The sequence below is a fragment of the Pituophis catenifer genome, unplaced genomic scaffold (genome assembly GCF_029215685.1).
Source record: "Pituophis catenifer annectens isolate HBS135680 unplaced genomic scaffold, rPitCat1.0.hap2 SCAF_6, whole genome shotgun sequence".
NCBI classification, from domain to species: Eukaryota; Metazoa; Chordata; class Lepidosauria; order Squamata; family Colubridae; genus Pituophis; species Pituophis catenifer.
The window spans coordinates 17,019,792-17,033,082 of record NW_027256886.1 but is presented as its reverse complement, the minus strand read 5'-3'; the positions used below and the strand labels follow the sequence as shown (position 1 = coordinate 17,033,082).

The following is a 13,291-nucleotide window of genomic DNA, read 5'->3' as shown; positions in this document are numbered from 1 at the left end:
GATTTCCTTGAAACTGGCAGCATTATCAATTCGGAATGCTAGAGTGTATGTCTCAAAACACCGAAACAAAGATTAGTCAGAACTTTGAAGCAAAAGGGGGAAAACGCTGCAACATGACAATACTTAGATGTCATCTGACAAACCACTCAAGAAGCAATCGAGCAATTGGCTTTCACTGCCTTACCCAATTGTACCATACAATCCAGACACGGTTTTGTGTGACTTCCATGTTTTCCCAAAATTGAAGGGAAACAGTAGGCATCTGTTTGACTTAAATAAAGAGACAGCAAGATGCATCAGATCTGGTTGAACAGACAGTGTGGTGGGATTTTGATGTAGTTGTTGTTTCTGTGACAGCTTTAAGAAACTTGTCCATCATAGCAGAATTATGTCCTGAACAATGGTAATTATGTGCAGAACTAAATATAGGTAGCAAAAGAGTCTCTTTCAAGGATTGTTTTCCTGTTAAATTTCCCCATTTAAATTAAAATTAAGGAGCTGGCATTACTTTTCATTCAGCCTTCATGCCATATGCCTTTGAGTTAATATATTGACTTATTAAACAACAAGTAGGTAGTCCTTGATAACATTTGGCATAGTAATTGAAGATGCAACCTTGGTAATTCAACACAATTTTGAAAAACAGCTTTGGTCGTCCTGCAGAGATTAGATTTTTAGTTGATGCTATGTCATACTGAGTATAATAACATCACTCAATTTAATGACTTGTACATGCCAACTATGATGTAAACCTCTTGATGTAAACCTAAAAGGGAAACACATTTTCTGTACAATATTGAAAGGAATGTTTAAGAGCTCATACATTTTTCTGACTCAGTTGCAATGTAAGTTTAATCAGATAGTAGATATCATTGAGATTAAATGAATATTTTTACATCCTGTATTCCCAGATGACTATCTTCCAAATGAAGCCTAATTCTTATAAATCAGGGATGACAAGAAGCTTGCATCTCCCTACTCAACCCCAAAGTATGGCCTGTTGGGTTACAAAATGTTTTTCCACCCATCCTAAATACATCCCTGTTTGCAATCTCCTTTCCTGACTGCCTATTTTCAGTGGGACTTGAACTCAGATGTTCTAGTTTGGAACCCATCTCACTGAACAACGGCATACGGTCTTTGATGGCATTCTGTACCAGGTGCCATAAATAATGTAGTTATCAGTACCTTAAAAAGTAAAGATTTGACTCTAGGCCACAATGCTCATGTTTGTTTCTTGACTGAGGGAGCCAACATCGTCTGAAGACAATTTCCTTGTCATATGGCCAGCATGGCTATATGCCAAAGGCTCACGGAATGCTGTTACCTTCTCACCAAAGTGGTATCTATTGATCTACTTGCATTTTCATGCTTTCAAACTGCTATGAGAGCAGGAACTGGGGCAAATAACAGGAGCTCACCCCAGTGTGCATTAAGCCCTATAAATAGTCCTCGACTTACAACAGTTCATTTAGTGACCGTTCGAAGTTACAACGGCACTGAAAAAAATGACTTATGACCGTTTTTCACAGTTATGACGTTTGCAGCATCCCCATGATCAGATGCTCAGATGCTTGGCCACTGGTTCATATTTATGACGTTGTAGAATCCCGGGTCATGTGATCCTCTTTTGTGACCTTCTGACAAGCAAAGTCAATGGGGAACACAGATTCACTTAACAACCAGGTTAGTAACATATCAACTACAGTGATTCACTTAACAATTTTGGCAAGAAATCTCATAAGACGGGACAAAACTCACTTAACAAATGTCTCACTTCACAACAGAAATTTGGGTCGTAAATCAAGGATGACGTGTACATAGTTTAACTAGGGCTTATTGGATGAAACAGAATTGAGTGGCTTTCTGCACCATAGAAACCATGATTTCCAAACTATAATAACAGAATAACATTGTTTATTGCAGCCAAAGTGCTTTTTTATTATATTACATTATTTTCCATTGTAAACCATCAGCAGAATAGTATTGCTGAATGACATCTATGTATTATATATGAATAATGAAGGTTTTGTTAAGCCTAATTTACAAAGATTGGTACCGCAGAGGTAAAACTGTTCTCTCGACTCTGCAGTTCTAACAGGAAAATTTCTTTTCAAATTGGAAAAGAAAAGCTCTCCACAAAGGTAAATCAACTATTAGAAGAGATGAGTCTTAGTATAGTTTCCATAATACGGTAGTTTCAACCATCCATTTATGATTTATCCTGTCTGCAGTTTGAACTCATATGATTCAGGAATACAATTTTGTTCTATTTTTTTTTCTTTTAAAAAAAAAGGGAAAAGAAAACCTGTTTGGAAAAGGTGGTCTTTATTGTCATTGCTAAAATACACAGAACAGCCTATTTAGTTGATGCTTCTTCACCTATAAAATGGGTTTAATAACATTTAATTATACACTGTTCTGAGCTGCCACAATATTTAATTAGGTGATGTTTGTGGAACAGCCTTGCTAATAAGATACACCGTATAAATGTTAAGTATCATGATTGCAAAAGGTCACTGGAGAGAAGGATACACATGTCCTGGTAAATAGGCATAAATGAACCATACTCAAAATTGAAGATACAGCAATCTCAGCACTTTCAGAACTACGATTTGGGTATTGGAAACCTATCCACAAATTCTCCCAGTCCTCATTCTGCTATAGAGGAAAGAATGGGACTTTTAAGACCTTTTTCTGATGGGTAAGTATATACAAAGAAAAAAAAATCAATTCAGTAGTATCACAGAATAAATATCATTATACATCTTTCAAATATATTCTAGGGACGCGGTGGCTCAGTGGTTAAGACGCTGAGCCTATCGATCGAAAGGTCGGCAGTTCAGCGGTTCGAATCCCTAGTGCCACATAACAGGGTGAGCTCCCAGTACTTGTCCGAGCTTCTGCCAACGTAGCAGTTCGAAAGCACATAAAAAATGCAAGTAGAAAAATAGGGACCACCTTTGGCAGGAAGGTAACAGCATTCCGTGAGCTTTTCAGCATTTAGTTATGCCGGCCACATGACCACGGAGACCTCTTCGGACAGCGTTGGCTCTTCGGCTTTGAAACGGAGATGAGCACCACCCCCTAGAGTCAGGAACGACTAGCACATATGTGCGAGGGGAACCTTTACCTTTACCTTGAATATGTTTTGGGACATCTCAGCATTTTATCTTTTCTGCTTTTTATTAGGATACTTACGTCCACAAACATAGGCTAAAACTAGCTGGGATGCAAAATTCGAGCTGTTATTGCTTGAATGTTACATTAACTTAATAATTTATATATTTATTAGATTTCTGTTCCACCTTTTATTCAAGAGTTTAATGCAGTGTATACATAGCTCCTTATTGCGTTTCCCCACAAAACAACCCTATGAGGTAGATTCCCCATAACAGCAATTCTGTGAGAGACACTGGCTGGTCCAACACTATCAAATGAACTTCCAGAGTTGGGGGTGGACAAGAATCTGGATCTCCTTGCTTTTAATATTGTGCCTTAGCCACCACACCACAATACAGGAAGTCCTTGACTTATGACTGGTTACTTAATGACCAATTGAACTGACTGGCCAAAAACAGGGAATTATGATTTGAATCTGATGTTTTGATGGTCCTCCCAGCCAGTCATGTAGCAGCTTGGCAACATGGCTGCATTTACGATTTTTTGCAGCACCCGTGATCATCTTTTACAAGAGTTTTGCCAGAAATGGGCATCTCCAGTTTGGTTCACTTGAGTGGTGAAATCCAAATTTTTTTACTGCGGGTTCTTTGGGCGTGGTGTGGCTTGGTGGGCGTGGCAGGGGAAGGATACTGCAAAATCTCCATTCCCACCCCAATCCTGGGGGAAGGATACTTCAAAATCCCCCTTCCCACCCCAGTCTAGGACCAGCCAGAGGTGGTATTTGCCGGTTCTCCAAACTGCTCAAAATTTCCGCTACCGGTTCTCCAGAACCTGTCAGAACCTGCTGGATTTCACCCCTTGTTCACTTTATGACTGCAGCATTCACTTTTTGACCATGGCATTTAGTTTACGACCGCCACAAAAAAGGTTGTAAAATCAGATCAGTCCCGTGACTGTAGCTCTCTTATTCATCTAGACCACAGGTGTCAAAAACTCGCAGCCCATGGGCCGGGTGTGGACACGCCAGCCCCCATTTTAGCAAAGGGGGAAAAAGTTATGATACGTCACATAACGACAATGTGACGCCACGAGTTAGACCCAAATTTTTGCAGCTCTTTCCATTAATTATAATTTTTCGGTCAGTTCTAGTATCCCATTTTATTTCATGTATTAATGTTATATCCCGCTAAGCTAACCAAGAAAGTTGATATAACAGGCTTTTCTTTTAAATTTGATGGACAAACAGACAGAAAAAAAGAAACTTTTTTTCTTATTGTACAGTACAATATGTCAACAACAGTAAGACTTCTTTATGTGCACAGAACGACTGACAAATGGAAGAATGGATGCTGAGATTAATGGAGTTGGCAGAGATGGCAAAATTGAACTCTTTGATTAAAGAAGAGATTTTCTCCAACTTTGTTTCTACTTGGAAATCACTTATGGATTTTTTTTGCTTGAAACTGAAAGAAATGAAACTTTAACCTTGGGATTTGATGATTAGATTTATTTATGATTATAGCAGTACTGTGTGTTATTACTTATTCTAATTCAAAGGATCATTGCATTTTATGTTTGTATCTGTTCCGAAGAAAGTCAAAAGTTATTGTTTTCTGTATAGCTTTTTTTTTCCTTCTTGTTTTCATCCCCAGTTTTCATTTTTTATTTCATGGTCCCTTCCCCATTCCTCTCTATTTTTTTTCTTTGCTATTTTGTATTTTATGGGGGGTGGGGGTGGAAGTATAATAAAGTTATATATAAAAATAATACAAGATATTTCTATTTATATAAAATGAAAAGTCGTGGAATAGAATGATTTTAAAATGTCAGTAATAAATAGTGCATATGACATAAGGACCGTACACAGAGGGTCTCTCTCTAAGCGTTCCTCCAACCATTTTATGAGACTATTCATATCTTTTGGAAAAATAATGCAGAAAATAGTTGTCTTGTAGTTCTTAAAAACCTAAGGGTTTTTAAGAACTACAAATTTAGTGGCTTGGAATGAACTCTGTTGATTCTCAAATGCTGCCCTGTGTGATGAAGAACAGAAGTTGGAATGCCTACAAAATGTCATTCTGATCACCAACGATGGACTTGATAGAGAAGAATGTCATTTCTAGCTAGGAGGCATTACACAGAATTCTTTCCCATCCAGTGAAGAAAATCTTTTTTTCAATCATATATGGAATATGATTCCCTTGGTGAACTTGTGAGAATAAGACGATGAACTTTTCTCTCTTTCTGCTTACTCTGAAATAGTCTCTGTTCCCCATTGGCTGCTTTGGTATAGCATATAACTTATATATATATAACTGTATATGCATAGAGCATGGTGGACCTGAGAAGCCCTGAGTCACCAATGAGTCTTGTTCTCCCCAGAGTCCTGAGCCATCATGGTAGACCTTACTAGAGTAACACATATTATTCCTCTCCTCCCATCCTTTTCCCAGTGTACCATAAAATCTATCCAATGTTCTATTTGCCATTATAATGATGAGAAAAAGGGAAATCTCATTACTATGTTCTCATCAAGCCTGGAAGACTTGAGTACTACTTTCTTGGCCCAGAAAAAACAGGACAATCCCAGAAATCAGAGGATTTGCACTGCTGGTGCCACCTAGTCTTGGGTCCCAACACTTGGAATCATTCAGTGCATGCATAGTCAGCTGGCAGAGAGGAAGCAATCCAAGGTGCTACTACCCAGTGTCTAATCCTTTGGATGTTTGATGGATGCAGAAATCCTTGCAGACAGTACTACCTGCCACCTCCTCTTTGCCCACAGCTTCTGGAAGCTCCTCTGGCTCATGAGTTTGGTTTAACCTGGAAAAGGTTTCTCTGATTCAGGTTTCTCAAGGTTTGATCTTGGCTGCCACAATGCCCCTAAACCAGGGGTCTCCAACCTTGGTTGGAGGGGGTCCCTCCAATGCCCCTAAACCAGGGATCTCCAACCTCCAACATGTGGACTTCAACTCCCTGGCTGAGGAATTCTGGGAGTGGAAGTCCACAAGTCGTAAAGTTGTCAAGGTTGGAGACCCCTGCCCTAAACTACAGGCTATCTTTGGTGTGTTCAGCCAAGCTTTTGATTTGCAGCATTTCCCTCTATCCTGGCACTAGAATATGTGCAGCTCTCATTGCCTCTTACTCTTATTATGTTATTATCTTATTTTATTCCAGGTTCTTTGGTTCTAACACCCCAAAAAAGAAAAAAAAAGTCACTGTGTCTCCCCTGAAGACAAGCAGAAAGCTAAAAACAAAGACAAGTGGGCAGGGGTGGGCTTCAAAAATTTTAGCAAGGATTTCTCTGCCTGGTTGCTGGGTGGGCATGATCATGTGGGCATGGCCTAGTCAGCCTCCTGCACCACGGTGGGGGGAGGGGCATTTTTGCCCTCCCCGGGCTCTGAAGGCTTTCTTTGAGCCTCCAGGAGGGCGAAAATGGCCTCCCCAGGCTCCAGAGACCCTCTTCCCCTAACTTGGGGTTCTAACTTCTGGTAGGCTCATTTTTCACCCTCTCCAAGCCTGCGCATGTGCCCTGCAATTACTTGCATCCAAAATGGGCTGTGTGGGGACTCCTGGGAGGGGCGGGGTGGGCAGGCCCAGACAGGAGTGGGATTTGGGGGTTCTCTGAACTGCACAGAATCTTAGCTAGAGGTTCTCTTGAACCCCTGCAAACCCCCAGCAGCCCACCCCTGTAAGTGGGACAGGAAAAGTCTTAAGTCTTGCTTTGTAGCTAGAACAGATGCTAATCTTTTCTTTAAGATCTAACCTTGGTGATGGAAAAGCAATGTTCCATATGGGGCAATACCCATTTTTTTAATGACAAAATGGTAAGAAGGAACCAAAGCACTAGTTGGAACAGAGTTTCTTTTTTCTGAGTTCCATTTTTTGAGTGACTTTTTTTTCCTCAGTGGAGAACTTTTTTAAAATCCAGAAAAACATCTTTTCTTCACATTAGGCACATATTGATTTAATGATCCCACTAATCCATCTTGTGTGGATGATGTAAGATTCATTTTCTATCCTTCTTGTTTGCCTTGCAGATCTGAAACTCTTCGACCATGTTTGTTCTTGGACTCCTGTTGCTTCTTGTTTTGCACAGCGAAGCCTTCAGCACCAGTTTTCCTGATGAAACCATTGCAGAATTTTCTGTGAATGTTTACAATCAGCTGCGAGCTACAGGAGAAGATGAAAATATTATTTTCTCCCCACTGGGAATAGCAATAACGATGGGGATGGTGGAGCTCGGTGCTCACGGTTCTACCCTGAAAGAAATTCAGCACTCCATGGGCTATGAAGGTTTGAAAAATGGTAACATGCTTCAATAATACTTTTCAAGTCAATTAAAAAATAAGTCTAGGTACTTAATGTTTATGATGCATCTGATGGAAAGACAATATTTAGCTGAGGGTTGAACTATGGAATTCTTGGTGTTCTTTGAATTTGCTGAGGTTTCATTACCCAACTAGTAATATCACCAGTTCACTGATGATATTATCTTACTACTCTCTTTTCATGACCCTGTAATCCCTTAATTCGAGGTAGAGTCGAGACAACTGGATGGAGCTGAGCGTTTACTGGCCGGGTGCCCTTCCTGATGCCATACGGCGTTCGCAGCAAATATTTTTTTCTTTGCACTTTAGGAGAGAAACATCTACCTCTACCTAGGATTGAACTCTCAACCTTCTGAATGGGAGGTGAACATCTTCACCACTATATACTGATGATATTACCTACTAGGGTAATGAAATGTCTGCAACAATCAAGCTCGGAAGCACCAAGGACTTCATAAATGATGCTTCTGTATAATTAAATCTCCTTGAACTTTAACTGTTTGTCTGTTAGTCATATCTTTGATAGGCAACTGCTCTGTTTTCATTGTTGTTGTTGTTGTTGTTGTTGTTGGTATGAAGATTCTGAACAGGAGTGGTGCTTTAAGTGAATCTTCATATTGCTAGAAATGTGATCTTTTGTATAGAAAGATGAGACGCTAATATTAAAAGGAGAAATGACATTTAGTTTAATGTATGTTCTGTGACAATCTTTTGTTCGACTATGTTGCATCTGTTGACACAATCTGTTAGTTTGGACACAGAGCACATCTGACCCAGCAAATTGCAGACATCCTCTATTCATAAACAGGTCCTGTTCACATACTTAGGAGGTCAGACAAAATTTCTCTTTTCCCATTGCAAATAGAGTAAGAAGTTTAGTCATATGATATCCCGAGGCAAAGCCAAAGGAGAAAACGCAGAGAGAAAAATAGGGGTACTAGATCTAAAAAAAGGAAAAGAACTGACATAATTCTCTTGAGCATCTGATTGAAGGTTGGAATAGACAACTGGAAAATTCCAGGGAATCAAGCAAAGGACTTTTGTTCTGAAAAGGAAATGCAAACAAATTTAATAAGAAAACTGCTATAATTTTGATCATCATGTGTCCTAGATTCATATTCAGAAAATAGCCTTCAGTGGAGAGGGAAATAAGAATTGACAGTAAGTCAAGTAAGAATTGTAAGTTTTATTTTAAACACACATGCATACTTTTACGCGGAAAATGTAGCTCGGGTATATCTGGGTCACGCACCAGGAATAGGGGAGGTCACCCATTGATTAGTTCATATCAGAGGTGGGTTTCAGCAGGTTCTGACCAGTTCTGGAGAACCGGTAGCGGAGAACCAGTGGTAAAAATTCTGACTGGCCCCGCCCGGGTGTCATTACTTCCTGGTTTTAACCAGGAAGTAATGTGTTTTTTATCTTCTGCACATGCACAGGTTTTGCGCATGCACAGAAGATCTGTGCGTGCACGTGACGCGCAAGCACACATGCTTCTAAACCGGTAAGGAAGGTAAGTAGATTTCACCCCTCCGTTAACAACCGGTGCGCCAGAAATGTGAGCGAGCTCACCTTCCTCGCTTTCACACAGCTTCAAACACACAGCAAATCTTCTCATGGAACCACGGTGAGTAGAGCAGGTGAGGTGCAGCGATCAGCTGGGCTTCATGGGCAGGGAACAAAGCCAGAGATGAGATAAATAGGACAGGTTAGCGCTGGGGTGGGCAGGCGGGCCCAGCCGGTGGTCAGAACTACCGGTTCACTCGAACCAGTTTGAACTGGCAGAGGTCCACCTCTGTGCTATTTCCATATTAGGCAGGCTCCAGAATGTACCCTGTGTGGAATTACATACTGTAAGCCTTTTAGAAAATATAAGCTCACTTATTGGGGGAGAACTTGAATCTTTGGTTTATCCTACAACCAAGTGGTAGAAACTGCTTTCAGTTTTAAAGGTCTTGGAAAGGAAGGAGGAAAGTCATGGTGCATTTAATGACCACTTCCTGAGAATACAACCAGGGAAGTCCATATTGAAGTGGAGTTTTGCTCATAAAGCTCTTTGGAGATTTATCTTCGTTGTTTCATCTCATTTTTCTCAAAGAAAGGTTAATTATATGAAGTATTTCTTACTACCTGACTTCACTGAAATATCAGTGCTCATTAATCCTTTTTCCCTAGGAAGGCAGTGAGATGTGTTAAGCTCTCAATATATTTGCCAGTTCTGTCAGACCAACTTTAATCTCTTTCTCTAATTTCAGGTGAAGAATTTGCCTTCCTAAAAGATCTTTCTGACATGGCTGCTACTGAGGATAGCCATTACGTGATGAAGCTTGCCAATTCCCTTTATGTGCAGAATGGATATCACGTTAGTGATAAATTTGTGCAGCTGCTGAAAAAATACTTTAAAGCTGAGGTTGAAGTTGTGGATTTTAGTCAAAATATAGCTGTTGCGAGCTACATCAATAAATGGGTGGAGAACCATACCAACAGTAGGTTCCTAATTATTTTCCAATTCTCAATGTTGTGGTTTGTCATTGTATGCCATTTATGTCCAGACAGTGTACACCACAGGTGGGTTTCAGCAGGTTCTGACCAGTTCTGGAGAACCGGTAGCAGAAATTTTGAGTAGTTCGGAGAACCGGTAGTAAAAATTCTGACTGGCCCCACCCCCACCTATTCTCTGCCTCCCATGTTCCAGCTGATCGGGAGGAAATGGGGATTTTGCAGTAACCTTCCCCTGAATTGGGGAGGTAATGGAGGTTTTACAGTATCCTTCCCCTGGAGTGGGGTGGGAATGGAGATTTTACAGTATCCTTTCCCTGCCACACCCACCAAGCCATGCCCACAGAACCGGTAGTAAAATAAGTTGAAACCCACCACTGGTGTACTCACACACACACACTGAATTAAGAAAGTATTCAGACCTCCTTCACTTTTGTCAACTTTGTTATGCTTCAGCCTGATACACACACAACACACTTTTACTCTGTGTGTGTGTATATGTATGTATATGTATTTGTGTGTATGTGTGCATGCACAAGTATATATGACACACATACATACATGCCCACACCGACACATACACCTAAACACAGATAGGGTTACTCCAAATATTTCAATTTTGTAAAATCCAGGGTTTGGGGCTCATTATGAAAGAACATTGGAAGCTGAGCACAATCTCCAGGGTACCAGTGGGTTCTCTTCCTGAAATGAAAGGAGCAGCACCATGCTTGAAACGGACATCTGCCCATATGCACAATATGGATCCCGTGAAATCTGATATAGTTATTAAATTCGTTGCTGTCAGTGCAGAATTCCAAACTCAGAATTATTATATACCAAAAAGCATGCAAACCATTCCCCTTGGAAACCCCGGGTCACAGACAATGCATTCTGATTGGAATGATTTATTTCCGAATGTGTGCACAGCAGCTGCTATGTTAGGTTAACAAGCCTCTCAAGGCTCTAACAGATGCAAGATGTCTCTCTCTCTTCCTTGAACAAATGTTGGCAGATTGAGTGCTAAAATGCACTATTGATAAAACTTTAAAACAATATTACTGAAAGATTGTTCAGTGGAACAATGCCATTAAGATGAGATGGCAGTAGGTCTGTGGAAAAACACATGGTTTACATGCACAAGATTTCACATGCAGTTCCCAGCATTACAAAAGTTCCTGAATTCTTGGAAAATTATTACCTCTCTATCTTAAATAGACCAATGGTATGACTCTACATATCCATTGTTTATAGACCTTGGAATGTATTTTATTGCCTATAATAATATTATAGCCAATGTTGCACTACCAGAGAGAGAGCAAATGTGGGTTTTAGAAACCACACAATTAGTGTAAACAGCATTCTACCAAGTAAATGAATTGTAGAATAGTTTGTGTAAGCAGAATCAAACCTTAGCTGTGACATCTTCTGAAAAATAATCAAATTCAAGTTTCTGCAAGTGAAAGAAGTTTTGCAGTTTTAAAATAAGTCCATTATATATAGCTCACTAGCCTGTTCAGAAATATTAGTATTGATATATCTTCAAAAACAAAAGATGGACTGATGTTTAAAATATAGGTATTTCTATACTCTTCCCTCCCGTCCCCATTTCAATTTCTGCATTTTGGTACATGTCTAAAAGATTTTAGTAAAACGTAGATAAACCTATAAGTACTAGAGCAATGAAGAATCTCAACAGGTTTGTTATTGTTATTTCTAGTAACTTTACTTGATTAGCATTGGATTCCAAAACATATTAAAATGCAAATTAATATCTCACTGATGCAAAATGTTGTCCAGATTATTTCCTAAATTTGTCATTTCATCCTTAGATTGTAGGCTTTTTAAAAAAAAGTTAATTGTTTACTTGTTTTGTTGCAATTGTTTTTTTAAAAAACCCAAACTGTGATAGAGCTTGGGAGCTCATAACTCCCATTCATGCTGTCAGTGACATAATCTGTTTATATGCATACTTATTTAAAAACCTATCCTCTGATTCAGTGCAGATGAGTTCTCAGCAGGTGTGCATGGTGTTTACACCTCACCTTTGATCTGAGTCATTGGCTCTCAGTTTAAGTACTTCCACCTTGCAGTATTAAAGTTTGCTAAGATTAGGGGATGTGAGGCGATTCTGAGCACTTTTTAAATTAGGTTTATCATAGTTATTAGATCCTGAGATACAAAGCAATTGCTGTCTCACTGGCAGCAAACTATATGATTATTTTGTTTAGCCATATAAAAAATGTGATACAGTGAGAAAAGAATAAAACTGTTATCAGCAGCCAGATTAAAATAGTCTCTACAGTCAGTCGAAGTTAGAACAGACTCCTACCCACCCCTGCAAAAGATCACTTAACTATCCAGTTTTGATTGGAACACCCCCCCCCCCATGGCCTTGTTACCACTTTTAGGGCTTTTGGCAACTGGCCCACATTTGTGGCAATTGCAGTGCCCGCCCTGCAAATCAAGGGACCACGATTTACAATGTTTTGCTAGGAAATGGCATTTGCTTCTCACAAAACCCAGTCCATAGCAAACAGTGGGTTTGCCTAACAACTGTTAAGCAAACCCATTAAGGCTATGATTTTCTCAGTTGCAATGTATGGCTGTGAATGTTGGACCATAAGAAAGGCTGAGCGCCAAAGAATTGAGGCCTTTGAACTATGGTGCTGGAGAAGACTCCTGCAAGTCTCTTGGACTGCAAGGCAAACGAACAAGTCAGTCCTCGAGGAGATCAATCCTGACTGCTCTTTAGAAGGCCAGATCCTGAAGATGAAACTCAAATACTTTGGCCGCCTAATGAGAAGGACTCACTGGAGAAGAGCCTAATGCTGGGAAAGATTGAGGGCAAAAGAAGAACGGGACGATAGAGAATGAGGTGGCTGGATGGAGTCACTGAAGCAGTAGGCATGAGTTAAATGGACTCCAGAGGATGGTAGAGGACAGGAAGGCCTGGAGGAATGTTGTCCATGGGATTGCGGTGGGTCGGACACAACTTCACAACTAACAACAACTGTTGCTTTCGCTTAATGACTGCTATGAAAAAGGTCATAAAGTCAGGTCTGGTCACATGTTGTCCTGCCTTATGACCATCACAACTTAATGATCGAAATTCCTAGGCTCAATCACAATCATAACATAATACCTGCCTGTATGATGTAACTTCAGGCCATGTAGTTAGTATGTTCATTCTCCTAAGGAAATTTCTCCCAGTGAGTTCCATTTCATAGTAAACTACTCCTGTGAGGTTTTGAGAGGTCCTTGGCGCTCTCTAAGCTTCATTGTTTTCTTGCAGATGTTTCATTACCTAAACTGAGTAAGATCATCAGTGCTAAATCCCT

At 40.0% G+C, this 13,291-nt stretch overlaps 1 protein-coding gene across 2 annotated transcripts in view; it reads left to right on the top strand.

Annotated features, from left to right (window-relative positions):
• Positions 1–13,291, top strand: part of SERPINI1 (serpin family I member 1) — a 116,756-nt gene that overhangs the window by 65,494 nt on the left and 37,971 nt on the right. For both annotated transcript variants that reach the window (XM_070945389.1, XM_070945390.1), the window contains exons 2-3: positions 7,164–7,431; positions 9,710–9,940. In XM_070945389.1, the coding sequence (XP_070801490.1) occupies positions 7,182–7,431; positions 9,710–9,940 (481 nt within the window). In that variant the 5' untranslated portion in view covers positions 7,164–7,181. The remainder of the gene's footprint in view (positions 1–7,163; positions 7,432–9,709; positions 9,941–13,291) is intronic.